General features: G+C 41.2%; 2 protein-coding genes across 4 annotated transcripts in view; both read right to left on the reverse strand.

Annotated features, from left to right (window-relative positions):
• Positions 1 to 12,560, reverse strand: part of LOC110486143 (MAGUK p55 subfamily member 2) — a 38,080-nt gene extending 25,520 nt beyond the window's left edge. For 2 of the 3 annotated variants that reach the window (XM_036940798.1, XM_036940796.1), the window contains exon 1: positions 12,397 to 12,560. The gene's annotated coding sequence lies outside the window, so the exon portion shown is untranslated. The remainder of the gene's footprint in view (positions 1 to 12,396) is intronic. The other variant, XM_036940797.1, reaches the window with a different exon arrangement.
• A 1,053-nt stretch (positions 12,561 to 13,613) lies between these two features.
• Positions 13,614 to 17,444, reverse strand: LOC110486144 (peptide YY). Its single transcript, XM_021557532.2, has 4 exons — positions 17,299 to 17,444; positions 16,296 to 16,483; positions 14,334 to 14,414; positions 13,614 to 14,039 (listed from the first exon to the last, which is right to left on the reverse strand). The coding sequence occupies exons 2-4, from the start codon at positions 16,481 to 16,483 to the stop codon at positions 14,015 to 14,017; spliced, it is 294 nt and encodes a 97-aa protein (XP_021413207.1). The 5' UTR covers positions 17,299 to 17,444; the 3' UTR covers positions 13,614 to 14,014.
• Between the last annotated feature and the right edge of the window lie 264 nt (positions 17,445 to 17,708).

The following is a 17,708-nucleotide window of genomic DNA, read 5'->3' on the forward strand; positions in this document are numbered from 1 at the left end:
TCGTCAAGTAACAAAATACAATTTGATTACAACAAATAATGACCAGACTATTTAGCCCCACTTGAGCATGTCTCAACAACAACAACAAAAACCTCAGATGCGTTCATAGTCACCAACAGAGCCTACCCGCACACCCAAGTGTCAACCAATCGGCATTCCCCAATGCGCCCTGAAACCTGTGCTGCGCGGCGACAACATCGATGACCACAAAAGCACCCCAGCAGGTCAGGCAAAAAGACATCAAGCTAGGATGTATAAACAAAAACCTTTACCAGACGATAACTATCATCTCTCAAATATAAAATAGGGACAAGTAGTTAAACGATCACCATCCTCCTGAGTTCACCCTCTCCCCAAAATATTATATATACACACATACACAAGTGTAAAGCTATCAGCCAGCTGGCAATTAGGCGGCCAGCCAGTGTGCAGCTTATCCCTGCCTCGGTATCACTAACGCTAGCATACATCTCAAACAATAAACAAGCCAGCCAACGTAATAGTGCTAAAATTCCCTGAAGTAATATAAACAACAGTTAGGCTTGAAACCCAGTCAAAAGCCACATAACTAACATAACTATTTAATTTAGATCCAGAATTTTGGGAATCCATTCCTGTAGAATGGAGATCGCGTCTCTTCCCTCCCCGGCCTCCAGGAAACCTTGAAATCTCAGATTTGAGCGCCTTCGGAAATGTTCGTAATAATCAAATTTCTCCTCTTCTAACTTTGTCACTCATCCCTTTGTGACTTTCTGGTCTTCGTGGAGTTTATCGACCAGTACATACATTTTTCAGAGGTGTTCAGAAAGTGTCTCTTGGATTTTTGTTATACCCTTGTTCATCTCCATTCTGAACCATGCTGGTTCTTCTTCCGAGCTAGCATCCACCGAGGCCGAAGAAGGGCTGTCAGAGAGGGACATTTTCCATGCCTCGTCTAAGGCTTTGACATATTGGGAATCCTTTGCTTTGGCGACACAAAAGATGTTTAAACGTCCAGCTCACTATTAACGAACAGGTAAACCGTGTCAAAATGCCATAATATTGTTTGAGAGTTCGAGGATGCTATGCAGACACGTCTTGTTAGAGCTTCACCATTGCCAGAAGTCAATCACCGTATTCTTATCGGCAAACTCAACAGCCTTGGTTGTTGAGTCTGACTGACTCGCCTGGTTCACCTACTACTTCTCTAATAGAGTTCAGTGTGTCAAATCGGAGGGCCTGTTGACTGGACCTCTGGCAGTCTCTATGGGGGTACCACAGGGTTCAATTCTCGAGCCGACTCTGTTCTCTGTATGTATCAATGATGTCGCTCTTGCTGTGGGTGACTCCCTGATCCACCTCTACGCAGACAACACCATTCTGTATACATCTGGCCCTTCTTTGGACACTGTGTTAACTAACCTCCAGTTCTGGCCTCCAACTCCTCTTAAACACTAGTAAAACTAAATGCATGCTTTTCAACCGATCGCTGCCTGCATCCGCCCGCCCGACAGCATCACTACTCTGTACGGTTCAGACTTAGAATATGTGGACAACTACAAATACCACGTGTCTGGCGAGACTGGAAACTCTCCTTCCAGACTCATATTAAACATCTCCAATCCAAAATTAAATCTAGAATCGGCTTCCTATTTCGCAAGAAAGCCTCCTTCACTCGCGCTGTCAAACATACCCTCGTAAAACTGACTATCCTACTGATCCTCGACTTCGGCAATGTCATTTACAAAATAGCCTCCAACACTACTCAGAAAGACTGCATGCAGTTATCACAGTGACATCCGTTTTGTCACCAAAAGCCCCATATAACACCCACCACTGCTCACACTTACTGGCCTGAGGCCAAACCACGACCAACAACATTGGACACTCTATGGAACAAAAAGCCTTCACTATATTATCCTGGAATATCCAAGGCCTGAGGTCATCTGCCTTTGGCCTAAAGAGCAGAAACCCGGACTTCACCAAAGAAATCGGTAATACAGACATTGTCATCCTGCAAGAAACCTGGTATAGAGGAGACAGACCCACTGGTTGCCCTCTAGGTTACAGAGAGCTGGTAGTCCCATCCACCAAACTACCAGGTGTGAAACAGGGAAGGGACTCAGGGGGTATGCTAATTTGGTATAGAGCAGATCTAACTCACTCCATTAAATTAATCAAAACAGGAACATTCTACATTTGGCTAGAAATTCAAAAGGAAATTATCCTAACAGAGAAAAATGTCCTCCTGTGTGCTACCTATATCCCCCCACTAGAATCCCCATATTTTAATGAAGACAGCTTCTCCATCCTGGAGGGGGAAATCAATCATTTCCAGGCCCAGGGACAAGTCTGTGGCGATCCTAAATGCCAGAACCGGATAAGAACCTGACACCCTCAGCACACAGGGGGACAAACACCTGCCTGGAGGTGACAGCATTCCCTCCCACATATGCCCCCCTAGGCACAACTATGACAACATAACCAACAAAAACGGGTCACAACTCCTGCAGCTCTGTCGCACGCTGGGTATGTACATAGTCAACGGTAGGCTTCGAGGGGACTCCTAGGTAGGTACACCTACAGCTCATCTCTTGGCAGTAGTACTGTAGACTACTTTATCACTGACCTCAACCCAGAGTCTCTCAGAGCGTTCACAGTCAGCCCACTGACACCCCTATCAGACCACAGCAAAATCACAGTCTACTTAAACAGAGCAATACTCAATCATGAGGCATCAAAGCCAAAGGAACTGAGTAACATGCTATAGATGGAAGGAATGCAGTTTGGAAACCTACCAAAAAACAATTAGGCAACAACAAATTCAATCCCTTTTAGACAATTTCCTGGGTAAAACGTTCCACTGTAATAGTGAGGGTGTAAACTTGGCAGTAGAAAATCTTAACAGTATATTTGACCTCTCAGCTTCCCTATCAAATCTAAAAATCTCAAATAGAAAACCAAAGAAAATTAACAATAATGACAAATGGTTTGATGAAGAATGCAAAAATCTAAGAAAGAAATTGAGAAACCTGTCCAACCAAAAACATAGAGACCCGGAAAACCTGAGTCTACGCCTTCACTATGGTGAATCACTAAAACAATACAGAAATACACTACGGAAAAAGAAGGAACAGCATGTCAGAAATCAGCTCAATGCAATTGAAGAATCCATAGACTCTAACCACTTCTGGGAAAATTGGAAAACACTAAACAAACAACAACAAGAAGAATTATCTATCCAAAATGGAGATGTATGGGTAAACCACTTCTCCAATCTTTTTGGCTCTATAACAAAGAATAAAGAGCAAAAACATATACATGATCAAATACAGATCTTAGAATCATCTATTAAAGACTACCAGAACCCACTGGATTCTCCAATTACATTGAATGAGTTACAGGACAAAATAAAAACCCTCCAACCCAAAAAGGCCTGTGGTGTTGATGGTATCCTCAATGAAATGATCAAATATACAGACAACAAATTCCAATTGGCTATACTAAAACTCTTTAACATCATACTTAGCTCTGGCATCTTCCCCAATATTTGGAACCAAGGACTGATCACCCCAATCCACAAAAGTGGCAACAAATTTGACCCCAATAACTACCGTGGAATATGTGTCAACAGTAACCTTGGGAAAATCCTCTGCATTATTATTAACAGCAGACTCGTACATTTCCTCAATGAAAACAATGTACTGAGCAAATGTCAAATTGGCTTTTTACCAAATTACCATACAACAGACCATGTATTCACCCTGCACACCCTAATTGACAACCAAACAAACCAAAACAAAGGCAAAGTCTTCTCATGCTTTGTTGATTTCATAAAAGCCTTCGACTCAATCTGGCATGAGGGTCTGCTATACAAACTGATGGAAAGTGGTGTTGGGGGTAAAACATACAACATTATAAAATCCATGTACACAAACAACAAGTGTGCAGTTAAAATTGGCAAAAAACACACACATTTCTTCACACAGGGTCGTGGGGTTAGACAGGGATGCAGCTTAAGCCCCACACTCTTCAACATATATATCAACGAATTGGCGCGGGCACTAGAAAAGTCTGCAGCACCCGGCCTCCCCCTGCTAGAATCCGAAGTCAAATGTCTGCTGTTTGCCGATGATCTGGTGCTTCTGTCACCAACCAAGGAGGGCCTACAGCAGCACCTAGATCTTATGCACAGATTCTGTCAGACCTGGGCCCTGACAGTAAATCTCAGTAAGACCAAAATAATGGTGTTCCAAAAAAGGTCCAGTCACCAGGACCACAAATACAAATTCCATCTAGACACTGTTGCCCTAGAGCACACAAAAAACTATACATACCTTGGCCTAAACATCAGCGCCACAGGTAACTTCCACAAAGCTGTGAACGATCTGAGAGACAAGGCAAGAAGGGCATTCTATGCCATCAAAAGAAACATACATTTCAACATACCAATTAGGATTTGGCTAAAAATACTTGAATCAGTCATAGAGCCCATTGCCCTTTATGGTTGTGAGGTCTGGGGTCCGCTCACCAACCAAGACTTCACAAAATGGGACAAACACCAAATTGAGACTCTGCACGCAGAATTCTGCAAAAATATCCTCCGTGTACAACGTAGAACACCAAATAATGCATGCAGAGCAGAATTAGGCCGATACCCACTAATTATCAAAATCCAGAAAAGAGCCGTTAAATTCTACAACCACAAAGTGATTCACAAACCTTCCATAACAAAGCCATCAACTACAGAGAGATGAACCTGGAGAAGAGTCCCCTAAGCAAGCTGGTCCTGGGGCTCTGTTCACAAACACAAACACACCCTACAGAGCCCCAGGACAACAGCACAATTAGACCCAACCAAATCATGAGAAAACAAAAAGATAATTACTTGACACATTGGAAAGAATTAACAAAAAAACTGAGCAAACTAGAATGCTATTTGGCCCTAAACAGAGAGTACACAGCGGCAGAATACCTGACCACTGTGACTGACCCAAAATGATGGAAAGCTTTGACTATGTACAGACTCAGTGAGCATAGCCTTGCTATTTAGAAAGGCCGCCGTAGGCAGACATGGCTCTCAAAAGAAGACAGGCTATGTGCTCACTGCCCACAAAATGAGGTGGAAACTGAGCTGCACTTCCTAACCTCCTGCCCAATGTATGACCATATTAGAGAGACATATTTCCCTCAGATTACACAGATCCACAAAGAATTCGAAAACAAATCCAAATTTGAAAAACTCCCATATCTACTGGGTGAAATTCCACAGTGTGCCATCACAGCAGCAAGATTTGTGACCTGTTGCCACGAGAAAAGGGCAACCAGTGAAGAACACACACCATTGTAAATACAACCCATATTTATGCTTATTTATTTTATCTTGTGTCCTTTAACCATTTGTACATTGTTAAAACACTGTACAAATGTCATATTATATATATATATGTCTTTACTGTTTTGAAACCTCTGTATGTGTAATGTTTACTGTTAATTTTTGTTGTTTTTCACTTTATATATTCACTTTGTATGTTGTCTACCTCACTTGCTTTGGCAATGTTAACACATGTTTCCCATTCCAATAAAGCCCTTGAATTGAAATTGAATTGAGAGAGAGAGAGAATGGGAGTTAGATAGCAAGATGAGAGAGAGAGAATGGGAGTTAGATAGCAAGATGAGAGAGCGAGAGAGACATACAATGGGAGTTAGATAGCAAGATGAGAGAGTGCAGGAGAGATACACAGAAAGGGAGCGAGAGTAAAATTAAAGGAGCAGAATAAAGAGCAGAAAATCCTACTTAAGCAAACAATAGAGCCTGAGGCGGCAGACAGACAAATCAGGCAGACAAATGTACTCTACCAACACACTTGCTGTAAGAAGCCATTTTGCGGCTTCAAAGTGTTTTGATAACGTCTGCTAGAAAGATATCGGCCAGATTCCCCTCATTTACAGACTCTTGTCACGTTCTGACCTTAGTTCTGTTATTATATCTTTGTTTTAGTATGGTCAGGGCGTGAGTTGGGTGGGTTGTCTATGTTCGTTTGTCTATAATTTGGGATTTCTGTGTTCGGCCTAGTATGGTTCTCAATCAGAGACAGCTGTCAATCGTTGTCCCTGATTGAGAATCATACTTAGGTAGCCTGGTTTCACTTTTGAGTTGTGGGTGTTTGTCTTCCGTGTCAGTGTTTGTTACCACACGGGACTGTTTCGTTTATTCACGTTTATTGTTTTGTTCCAGTGTTGTGTTTGAATAAACATGATGGACACTTACCACGCTGCGCATCGGTCCTCCGATTCTTCTCGCTACTCCTCCTCAGAAGAGGAGGACGAGTTCCCTTATACTTCTGAGGCAGCAAGACAGGCAGTATGACATGAGGAGTGACTCTTGAATGACTCACATAGATTACACCTCCTTCTACCATTAATACAGTTATTACACTTCTGTATTAGATATTTATTTGTTTAATCTGTTGTGTATATATATATATATATATATGTATATATGTATGTATGTATATATGTATGTATATATGTATATATGTATATATGTATATATGTATATATGTGTATATATATATATATATATATATATATATATATATATATATATATATATATATATATATGTATATATATATATATATATATATATATATATATATATATATATGTATATATATATATATATATATATGTGTATGTATATATATATATGTATATGTATATGTGTATATATATGTATATATATATATATATATATATGTATGTGTTTTCTTTACTATTATAGGTACTGCTCTTATTCTTGTCGCTGTTGTTTTCATAATTGTTATGCGCATCACTTCGCTTTGGCAACATTGACTTTTTCATTCAAGCCATTGAAACATGCCAAATCAACAACAACCAAAACACGAATGACCCCTCTACAATTACAGTCAAGAACCAGCAAAGTAAGGATTTACATTAACATTAACATGAACTTTCAAGTGAATCGTGACCAAAATCACTGTAGTTAGGATTCAGGCTACTTTGAACAAAATGGAAAGCATAATATGTGTGTAGCCGCAAACAAAAGATTTAGCAACAAACAAATTAATCGGTATGACGACCACAAACTCTCGTGACCGCAAATGTTTCTTCTCTCATACTGCTGGACTAAAGTCAAAATAGAGAACCATTGCTGCTGAAACATTTTTAATGAGTGACCCTTGAACTCAGGTAGCCTGTTAACCCCCTCAGTAGCCTATTAACACATCTTGTCAGAGGGCAGTCATGTGGTCAACAACAACACACTGACCAACAGCAGACCCATTACACAACATCGGTGACGAGTGGCCTTAGGCCTACCTATTACCCCCACAAAACATTTTTGAGGCATATTTTCCCAAAGTAATAGTTGGTTTGATTTAAAATAGACAGTGGCACCAATTACATTTGAATAGATGGACTCAACTGATGAATGTGATAAGGAGTGAAAATGTCATTGCTCATCTTCGAATAACATTTCATTTCAGAAGAATTGTAGGACTTGTCAAAACAGTCGTAAAAGAAAATATACTTTATCTGTAAAATGGTAAGAAGAGAAATATGTCCTGTGTCAGTGAATCCAGCCATACAGTATCTGTCCTGTGAAATATTTCATTAGATTTAATGGTGTTCCAACTTCCATGTGTGCGCTTGGCTGGCGATGGCTACCTTACATCCATCCCATAGTAAGCCAGCAGCTCTCCTTTCCTCTCTGTCCGCTGATCTACTCTAATAAGCTAGGGCTGAAAATAGCCCCTTTGTAGGGAGAGCCACAACAGGCACACACACACATGCATGCACGTATGTACAGTGTACATATGCACGCAAGCATACACACACACACACAGAGACATACACACAGAGGTCCAGTCCAATAAAATCTGCAGTATGCCAGAAACCACAGGTCTCCCATGATGCTATTCTGACGCCAAGGACTGAGTGTGGTCGATCGGCTTTATCTGCACACACTATGACTGATAGACAGAGCTGCTGTATAACACATCTCCTAGGGCTATCGACCTATAGATCTGTGGTCAGACAAGCCTAGCTCCCCCTTGGCATTTTTCCTATTTTGTTGCCTTACAACCTGGAATAAAATAAATATTTTTTTTGTGGGTTTGCATCATTTGATGTACACAAAATGCCTACCACTTTGAAGATGCAAAATATTTTATTGTGAAACAAACAAGAAATAAGACAAAAAAAATAAAACTTGAATGTGCATGACTATTCACCCCTCAAAGTCAATACTTTGTAGAGCCACCTTTTGCAGCAATTTCAGCTGGAAGTCTCTTGGGATATGTCTCTATAAGATTGGCACATCTAGCCACTGGGATTTTTGCCCATTCTTCAAGGCAAAACTGCACCAGCTCCTTCAAGTTGGATGGGTTCCTGCTGGTGTACAGAAATCTTTAAATTATATCACAGATTCTCAATTGGATTGAGGTCTGGGCTTTGACTAGGCCATTCCAAGACAATTAAATGTTTCCCCTTAAACACTCGAGTGTCGCTTTAGCAGTATGCTTAGGGTCATTGTCCTGCTGGAAGGTGAACCTCCGTCCCAGTCTCAAATCTCTGGAAGACTGAAACAGGTTTCCCTCAAGAATTTCTCTGTATTAGCTCCATCCATCATTCCTTCAATTCGGACCAGTTTTCCAGTCCCTGCCAATGAAAAACATCCCACAGCATAATGCTGCCACCATCATGCTTCACTGTGGGGATGGTGTTTTCGGGTGATGAGAGATGTTGTGTTTGTGCCAGACATAGTGTTTTTCTTGATGGCCCAAAAGCTGAATTTTTAGTAACATCTGACGAGAGTACCTTCTTCCATATGTTTGGGGAGTCTCCTACACGCCTTTTGGCAAACACCAAACGTGTTTGCTCATTTTTTTCTTTAAGCAATGGCATTTTTCTGGCCACTCTTCCGTAAAGCCCAGCTCTGTGGAGTTTACAGCTTAAAGTTGTTCTATGGAAAGATACTTCAATCTCCGCTGTGGAGCTTTGCAGCTCCTTCAGGCTTATCTTTGGTCTCTTTGTTGCCTCTCTGATTAATGCCCTCCTTGCCTGGTCTGTGAGTTTTGGTGAGTGGCCCTCTCTTGGCAGGTTTGTTGTGGTCTCATATTCTTTCAATTTTTAAATACTGGATTTTCTGGTGCTCTGTGGGAAGTTCAAAGTTTTGGATACTTTTTATTATAACCCTGATCTGTACTTCTCCACAACTTTGTCCCTGACCTGTTTGGAGAGCTACTTGGTCGTCATGGTGCCGCTTGCTTGGTGGTGCTTAGTTGTGTTGCAGACTCTGGGGCCTTTCAGAACAGGTGTGTGTATATATACTGAGATCATGTGACAGATCATGTGACACTTAAATTGCACACAGGTGGACTTTATTTAACAAATTATGTGACTTCTGAAGGTAATTGGTTGCACCAGATCTTATTTAGGGGCTTCATAGCAAAGGGGGTGAATACATAGATACGCACGCACCACTTTTCCGTTTAACATTTTTTTGAATTTTGTGAAACAAGTAATTTTTTTCATTGCACTTCACCAATTTGGACTATTTTGTGTATGTCCATTACATGAAATACAAATAAAAATCCATTTAAATTGCAGGTTGTAATTCAACAAAATAGGAAAAAACCCCAAGGGGTGAATACTTTTACAAGGCACTGAAATGGACTGCCTCATTTCTTCCCCGTCAGCCAGTTGCTATGACGATCTGCTAGTACAGTCTGCAGCCGCCATAGTGACCAGTAATGATGCTTAGGGAAAGGGATCGGGATGCATATTTTCAGCGCGGCTTCTGGGATGGAGAGGGGGGAGCAGGGGGAACGGGGGTAGAGGAGCACTGTCAGCAGGGGTGATTAATCTAAGCTACACACACACACACCGTTCCATCATTCCACCACTCATGCCAATGATATAGGTGGGGAAACAAAGCAGCCTTCCAGCCTTCTCAGCTGGCCACCCGAAAAAAGGAAAAGGTGATTATGCCCTCATGGGAGGTAGGCAACCAATGAGATGTACCGCTTTGTACCCCTACCCTTTAACGCACATTCACACTGCTGAGAGGCTAGGCGTTGTGCAAGAAGAAGGTGGAGAGGGAGTACATCTGGAGACATCTAGGGGCAATATGGTTAATCAATCCATAAAGCCACTGACAGATGTGGTGGCTTGTTTGTCTTTTATGCACAAAATGTAACCTAAGAGTGTATACATGGGGGAAGATGAATATAACACAAAAATTAAGCAATGGTTGGAATGTCTGACCTAAACCATTTAAATAACATGTCCCTTTCTAGGAGCAAGTCTGTGTGTGCGGATATTTATTCTGCATTTTCATTAGATTATGATGTGCAGTCAGCCATTTCCATGGCAGAATACCCTGTGCATGATGTTGTACCATAACCTGGCAGATACAATGGCATCTAATGTTGATGACTTGTATGCTGAATTATGATTCTGACAAATAGTACGAAGCAATATAAAAAGTATAGCTTTTATAACTGAATCATGTATTTGAGCCCTTAGCAAAGCAGTAACCGTTACAATCAGACAAACAATAACTAGAGGAGACTTATTTCAACATGGGTGCAGGCCAAACTAAGAATATTTTTTTTATTTTGTAGTGTAATAAATCCTCCCAAATGGCTATAGCTAACGAAGGTGCCATATAGATTGCAAAATACTTGGGAAGAGATCCATGACACATGGTTTATGAACTGATACACAAAACAACGCTGGAGTCAACTTTTTTCAATATAAATTATTCTACAAAATTCTTGCAACTAATGGAATGTTATATATATATTGCTGCGAAGAGACAGAATCATTAGCTAATTTGTTTTGGTACTGTCCATATGTAGCTAGTTTTTGGTCGCAGGTTCAGGATTGGCTGAATGGCTTAAGACTTGCAACATTTACCTGGCGCTAACTCTGCAAATAGTACAGCCGTTTTGGGGTGGCAGGTAGCCTAGTGGTTAGAGTGTTGGGCCAGTAACCGAAAGGTTAATCTGCATTGAACTGATTTCAATTGGATGGAGAAAATAACCTAAAAAACTTTAGAGAGCACCCAAAACATCCACTTGCTTTTTCTACTATTGTACCTATTTTATCTCTTGGCATAAAGAGATCCTGCTTACTGTACAATATTCCCCTACTGAAATAGCTCAGTAGCTCTACTACTAAATGGCAACCTTGCTACCACATCACCCGCCACAGTGCTCCTAGCCGACGGTAGATAATATGCAAGCTCAGCAATAACACACAGATCCCTAGGGAGGTTTCCTGCCTCACCTCTCTCCCTCCTCATGTTCATTCATATTGGGGGGTTTACGAACCATAGGGCAGGCAGTCCACTTGGGTAGTTAATATCCTCTTTCCATTCTTCTCCCTCCCTCCCTCCCTTTGCCTTTCTCTTTCCCTTTCTCCTCACTCATAATGGGCAGACCAACGTGGGTACTTGCATATTTTCTCTTCTCTCTCCATCCTTCTCTCTCATCCCTCCACCTCCTCCCACCCTACCATTCCTCTCTCCATCCTTTTCTCCCTCCCATCTCTCTCCCATCCCTCTCCATTTCTCATATTGCTCAGATGTGAGAGTGCCTTTTGAATTTTGAGGTCTACAATAGTGTCATTTTGTTATTAGAAGGACCGTCCACTTTCACTTTTGTGCTTCAACATACAATATACAAACTAGAAAAGGCAATGTTCCAAAGGTCTGATTCTTACACCTGAGCAAACTCCTCCACACCCCAGATAGAGAGAGAGTATGGTTAGGTGCGTCTTATAGCCTACATGACATGACATGTGTGATCTTATGATCCTACTGTACCTTGCCAAAAGTCTGCGTGTGCAGGTGGTGTGCGTGCGTAAGAGTTTGTCTGAGTGTAGGGGGCGCATTGTGCTGTTTTGCTTGCAGCATGCACCACTATACCACACTATTCACAAATTATATTTTTCCACTAACGAAAATACTGTATTACAAAACAGTCTTCATATTAGTGTGTATTTAGATTTACTTAAATTACTGAAGAGAACCGTTATCTTTGGTGCGTAGCCGATAGCTCACGCCCACATATGGTAGTCAGACAGCACACCTAACGCTGGGGGTCTGCAACCGAGACACAGAGAAACGCATACATAATTTAACATGAAACCAATGCGAAACACAATTATGTAGGTATTAATAGAAATTGGGTTCGGTTAGGCTATGTCTTGATCCATTTGAGTATTTGCCTGACTCTGTATCTACATTATCGGAATCATCTACTACTTGACAGCATGATGCCCCCACACGCAAACAAAGCACAACGAAAAACACCCCATTCCACTGAAAATATATCGTATAATTTAAAAACATAACGCAATTCTACATAAACGGACTGCACTAACCTGTTACGTCTCGTGGTCGCGTCGTCTCCGTTTAATTTGAGATCTCTGAACCTCTACGGATTGTCGAACCACTGTAAAGTCGTCGGGATGGAGATTTAAACGGGCAACGCACTTTTTTTCCTCAATGTGTGCCCCACCAGCTACATATGGCCGTTGTGTAGAATAGATATCCTGTCCATGTCTTTTACAGTCTTTCTAAGCTAGTAAACAAATAATTATTGCACACCCATTTCATGTTTTTACAATAACAATGAAAGGCCTACAAGTCGAGAACACACAAACATTCTTGATACAAATAATTGACCACCATTACATGTCACGGATTTACATGATTCTCATCACATGATCTGTGTGTAATCCTTATTCTTCCAAGGAATATTCCTATTCACATTTAGGAACAAATACACATTTGTTTGGGTTAAAGCCACACTCTTAAGTTGTGCAGAGCACGTTTAAAATATCATACTCAATGGCGTAAAATGTCCTTATTGCTTTGGTTATGATAAGGTAGGACAGGGCATCTATGAGTCACATTCCTCAGAAATCATGGCTATTCCATTCGTTGAAAGGGCAACCTGAGCAAATGGAAATCTTACATATTGTGGCTTTAATGGAACTGAATGGTCAAGATGTCAATCTATCAAAAATGCTATAATTCCATATTCTCTTCAACTCAAGCAACACGTGCGCTAAGCAAATGATGGTACTTAAATTATGCATACACGTATATATGTTAAACTATATGTAAAATATATGATTATATCATATTAAAATATATGATTAAACTATATGTACTCCATTATAATATATGTATTTCAGAAAATCAGTGTTTACTCATTCAATCAGCGTTCACATTGTATTCACTCCGCACTCGTGTTCATGTCAGGAACCTGCCTTACAGGAGTGACATCTACTGGAGGAAGAGAAGTATTACAGTGAAGAGCAATCATTTGCATATTTATCAAGAGGAGACATAGCCTGATGTCCAGTACTTGCAACAGACACAACAGATGTCTGATTTTCAAGCCGGCTAGTAGAAGTCACCCATAGCCTTATGGTGACATGGTTGGGGAAAGTCCTCACAGAGGGTGTTATCCATTTTCAACTAGAATGAATGTCTTCTGCTCATCAATACATTATTTTACTCCAAGAGATCCTTTTAAAATGCCACAATCATTTTGACTGTAAGAACGAATGAGACACAATCATCTCTCTTGTCATAGTCATCCATCAAACTTTAATCACACACAAAGCATTTATACAGTTCCAACCATAAAAGAGCATACTCTGCTAAGACATACAGCATTGTAGGTTACACATATGATTTCATCAAATCATTATATTTTTTATTTTAGATCTTAAATCAACTATTCATTATGTACAATTGTCTTCGTGTGAGGAAGTGAGGCTGAGACTTCGAGTGAGAAGTCAGAGAGAGAGAGAAGAGGGGGGAAAGGAGGGTTAGCTATATAAGGTTGATTTTTATGTTGTCTTAAGGTCCTGTGATGGTCATTGGTTGTGGCCATGGGTCAGAGGGGGTGGCGGTTGTGGGAGGCACTGGTTGGCCTCTCCAGGTATTGGTGGACACCTGGAGAGAATGCCCAATGAGGAAGAGGAATCACCACACGTAGGAGTCGTCATATCTGGAGATGGAACAGAGGAAAGAGGGCACGAGGGAGAGAGAGAGTGAGAGAGAGAGAGGAGAGAATGAGTCCTGTGGAAATTAACCTTTGGCTTCACTCCCGGGCTACCCAAAGTCAGACCTACTAAAAGCTGTGCACCAGTATTTTTCTGTACAGTAGGTGGCTGTAGCTGATAAAGTGGCCATTCTTTGACACTACCCTATTGATGTAACCCCAACGAAACAAAGAGATAACAGTCTTTGCACCTTCCGTTGAAATTGCATTGTCCTTTTTTGATATCTTTGATGGACTGACCTTGATCTCTGGTCTCTCTCTGCATTGTTGCCGAACAGCAACTCTGACATCACTCCCTCCTGGGTGGACCTCTTTCCATACCTAGAAAAAAGAAAAAAAGAACGAGAGAGAGAGAAAAGACAGTCAAACTTCCACTCCACTCTAAGCATGCTGCAGGAGGACCCCACTTCTCGATGACAGGTAGAACATTTTGCTGTCTGAATGTGTCTCAAGGTGCCACGGCAGCTGTCGGAGGTGTGTGTAATGGGAGAGGGGTGATGTAATTATGTGTATGTTTGAAACTTGAGCATGTCAGCCCACAAACTCCTACAGACACTGGGGCCACCAGACAAGGCCAATTAGAACCGATCGTGAGTCAGAGCTCCTTTCCTCTGAAAAGAGGCTGTTCGAGGCCTTTCTTGCTCAACTACCAAAGATAATGAGGGTTTTAAATAGCATGATAATGTAGTTCTCTGTCATAAGGTAGGTTATAGACTACGCTTGGATTATTCGGGCAAAATCAAATAGTTTTTCTTTTCCTGTGTGTTTGTCTGTTTTTGTATGAGCACTCCCTGCGCAGATAATGTCTGTACAAACGATCAATTTCTCTTTGAAATTGGAAGTTGAATATCTCAGCGGGATTTGGCTGGAATTGCTTCCTCTGTGGGGAAAACGTTTTGAGTGGAAGATGTTCACTTTCCCCATCATGCCACCTAACCTGGCATTCATAATGGCTGTGCAATTTTACACTCCAATTCAACCCCACTAGGCACTCCAAAGTGATACCGGTGAAGCGGAGGTAAGCATGATCAGCCATGCCTTCTAAGAAAGCGACCGAGGCAATCACATCTGCTCCATAGACAGCCGGTTGTAACAAGATGTAAAAGGGAACCATCATTGTCACACCACGCACTCATCTCCCCACTTAGAAACCACTTTGTGAGAATGCAGAAGACATCATTACTGTTGTATAGTTTGGATTCCCTGGAAAATCAGTGCTCTTGCAGCAAGCAAAGCTTCTCTAATGTTTCAAATGAGCATTTCCGATTGGTCGTTCACATTTGGCGGCAGGTAGCCTAACGGTTAAGAGCACATTGGGCCAGTAACTGAAAGGTCACTGGTTTGAACCCCCCCCCCCCTGACCAGGTAGAAATTCTGCCTATGTGCCCTTGAGCAAGGCACGTAATCCGAATTGCACCTGGAAGTCACTCTGAAAAGAGTGTCTGCTAAATGACTAAAATGTCAAATGTAGACCAATGTGTGATTATGGCAGACAAGAAGAACAAACTCCACCAAGTGTCGTTCCTCTTGGACTATGTAGTTCTGATCTACACTATTCCAGGATATTACTGGTCATCATCCAGGCCATTGTGATATTATGACAACTTAAATGTGGATGCTATATGATAATGGATTTACAAAAGAGTAAACCTGTTTCCCCTCTAAATTGAATGTAAGAGGGTTGGATAGGTTTTCTTTAAAGGTCAAATGGCCTATTTGAATATCGTGAATAATATCAGGTGTGCCTGATCCAGTGCCATATCAGCAATAAGACAGAGACCACCTATTCGACCCAGACATTACCATATCAATATAGAATATGTTATAGGGAACCTGCCTGCACACAGAGATCCATAATTGGATTTGGAGACTTCACATGGGTCTGTCTTCACCGGTTTTTATTGCTATGGCATTATTTATAGGAGGAGGGCCTAAATCTTTTTGAGAGTGCCCTGTAATAAAATGTTGAAAATAAATATCATGGTGTATGGAACATTTAAGAGCTTGAGGCAACAATAAGAGCAGAACACTCAGGGGCCACTGTCACAGTAGACGACTTAACCTAGTCCGGAATCAAAATGAAATACAGCTCCATTTGCCAAAAGAAAACGAGGTATGTGGTTTATAACTTAATAGAAAACATTTCCCTTGATGTTAGGACCAGGAAGAAATCTAATTCAAAAAGCAAACGCTGCTGTGTACCTCTGTCTCGTGATGAGATTGATGTAGTGTCTGAGCGCGGTGTAGTATTTGGCCAGCTCTTCGGGAGCCGCGTCTTCTCCGGGGTTCTCCGGTTTAGGTGGGTAAGCGTCCACGAAAGTCCCGAGACACACCAGCACGCACAACACCAAGGCGACCAAGACGGTCCAGGGTTTCAGCATAACGGCCATCTGTTGTCAGGAGAATGGGGTTAGGGAGCACGCGATTTTATCATTTAACAAAGCCTCAACCGAGCTCAATAATATAGCCAACATTACACCAATTTCACAGATCAGCAGGCATCCTAATAAAAACATGTTTTAGAAGGCTAACATCAGGCGCAATGATGTCGACCTGTTAGTAGTAGATCATTTCGATCCTGCATTATTCTTTAATGAAATCTGCATTTTCTGTAGGCTACTGAATGCGTATTGAGAGCAAGTTACAGTACACGCTAATTATCCATGTTTGATTACTAATTCGAACTCACATCTAAATAATTACCGACAAAAGTAATAGGAATGAGTTTGAAAGGGAAAAAGCAACAAGTAAAACAGCAGAAAGAATTGGTCAAATCTGAAACATGTTTTCGCTATAATTCACTAGTCATTGCGAAAATAGTAGCTTATTCAACATGAACATGATTTTTTATGCTATTGTCAAATATTTGCAGCTGTTATAGGAATGCATGTTGTGCCTGCAGAAATCACGACTTTATCCAAATTTCATTTGCGCAACTTTCGCCCCGTAGCTGTCCATGGTTCTGAAAATATTTTTATAGTATTTTCAAACCAACTCCTGTTGGGGAAACACTTCTAACTGTAGGTTGCAACATGCAGATCATTGCTATAGGTGATCGGACCAATCACATTTTTTCAATGACGAACTGCACAAATAACTACTCATTTTTTTAATGCCCAAATATGCAAAGAAATGTAAGCTTAAAAGGTAATACAAGCAAAACTAGCAAACATTTAAAATGCACAAGCCTAAAAGTTGTACTTACTTTGAGAAGACTTGACGTGAGCGACAGGTAGTTAAGACAAGTGGTGTCTGCGTCCAGCAGCGTGGATTCTATTGCTTGGCTTCTGCAATTTTCCTTTTTCAACTGGTGTCTTTGCAGCAAATCGCTGGTCTTTTGATTCACTCCAACACAAGGGGGTTTATATACCCATCGTCGCCTCGTCAACGAGGTGGGACGGGTGGCTGTGATGTGATGGTTAGAAGGAGGATGGGGGCATAATACCGACGTCACCTGACGATTAACATAATTTGTTACTAATGCATCACCCTAGTCGAACTATGTGGGGAAACGCAATTGGAATCTCTGACGTATGCTATAAGGACAGTGGGGCAATTTGGATCACACCTGTCCTATTGACATTGACAAACCAATGGAATGCTGTCAAACTATTT

The sequence above is a fragment of the Oncorhynchus mykiss genome, chromosome 13 (assembly GCF_013265735.2).
Source record: "Oncorhynchus mykiss isolate Arlee chromosome 13, USDA_OmykA_1.1, whole genome shotgun sequence".
Taxonomy (NCBI): Eukaryota; Metazoa; Chordata; class Actinopteri; order Salmoniformes; family Salmonidae; genus Oncorhynchus; species Oncorhynchus mykiss.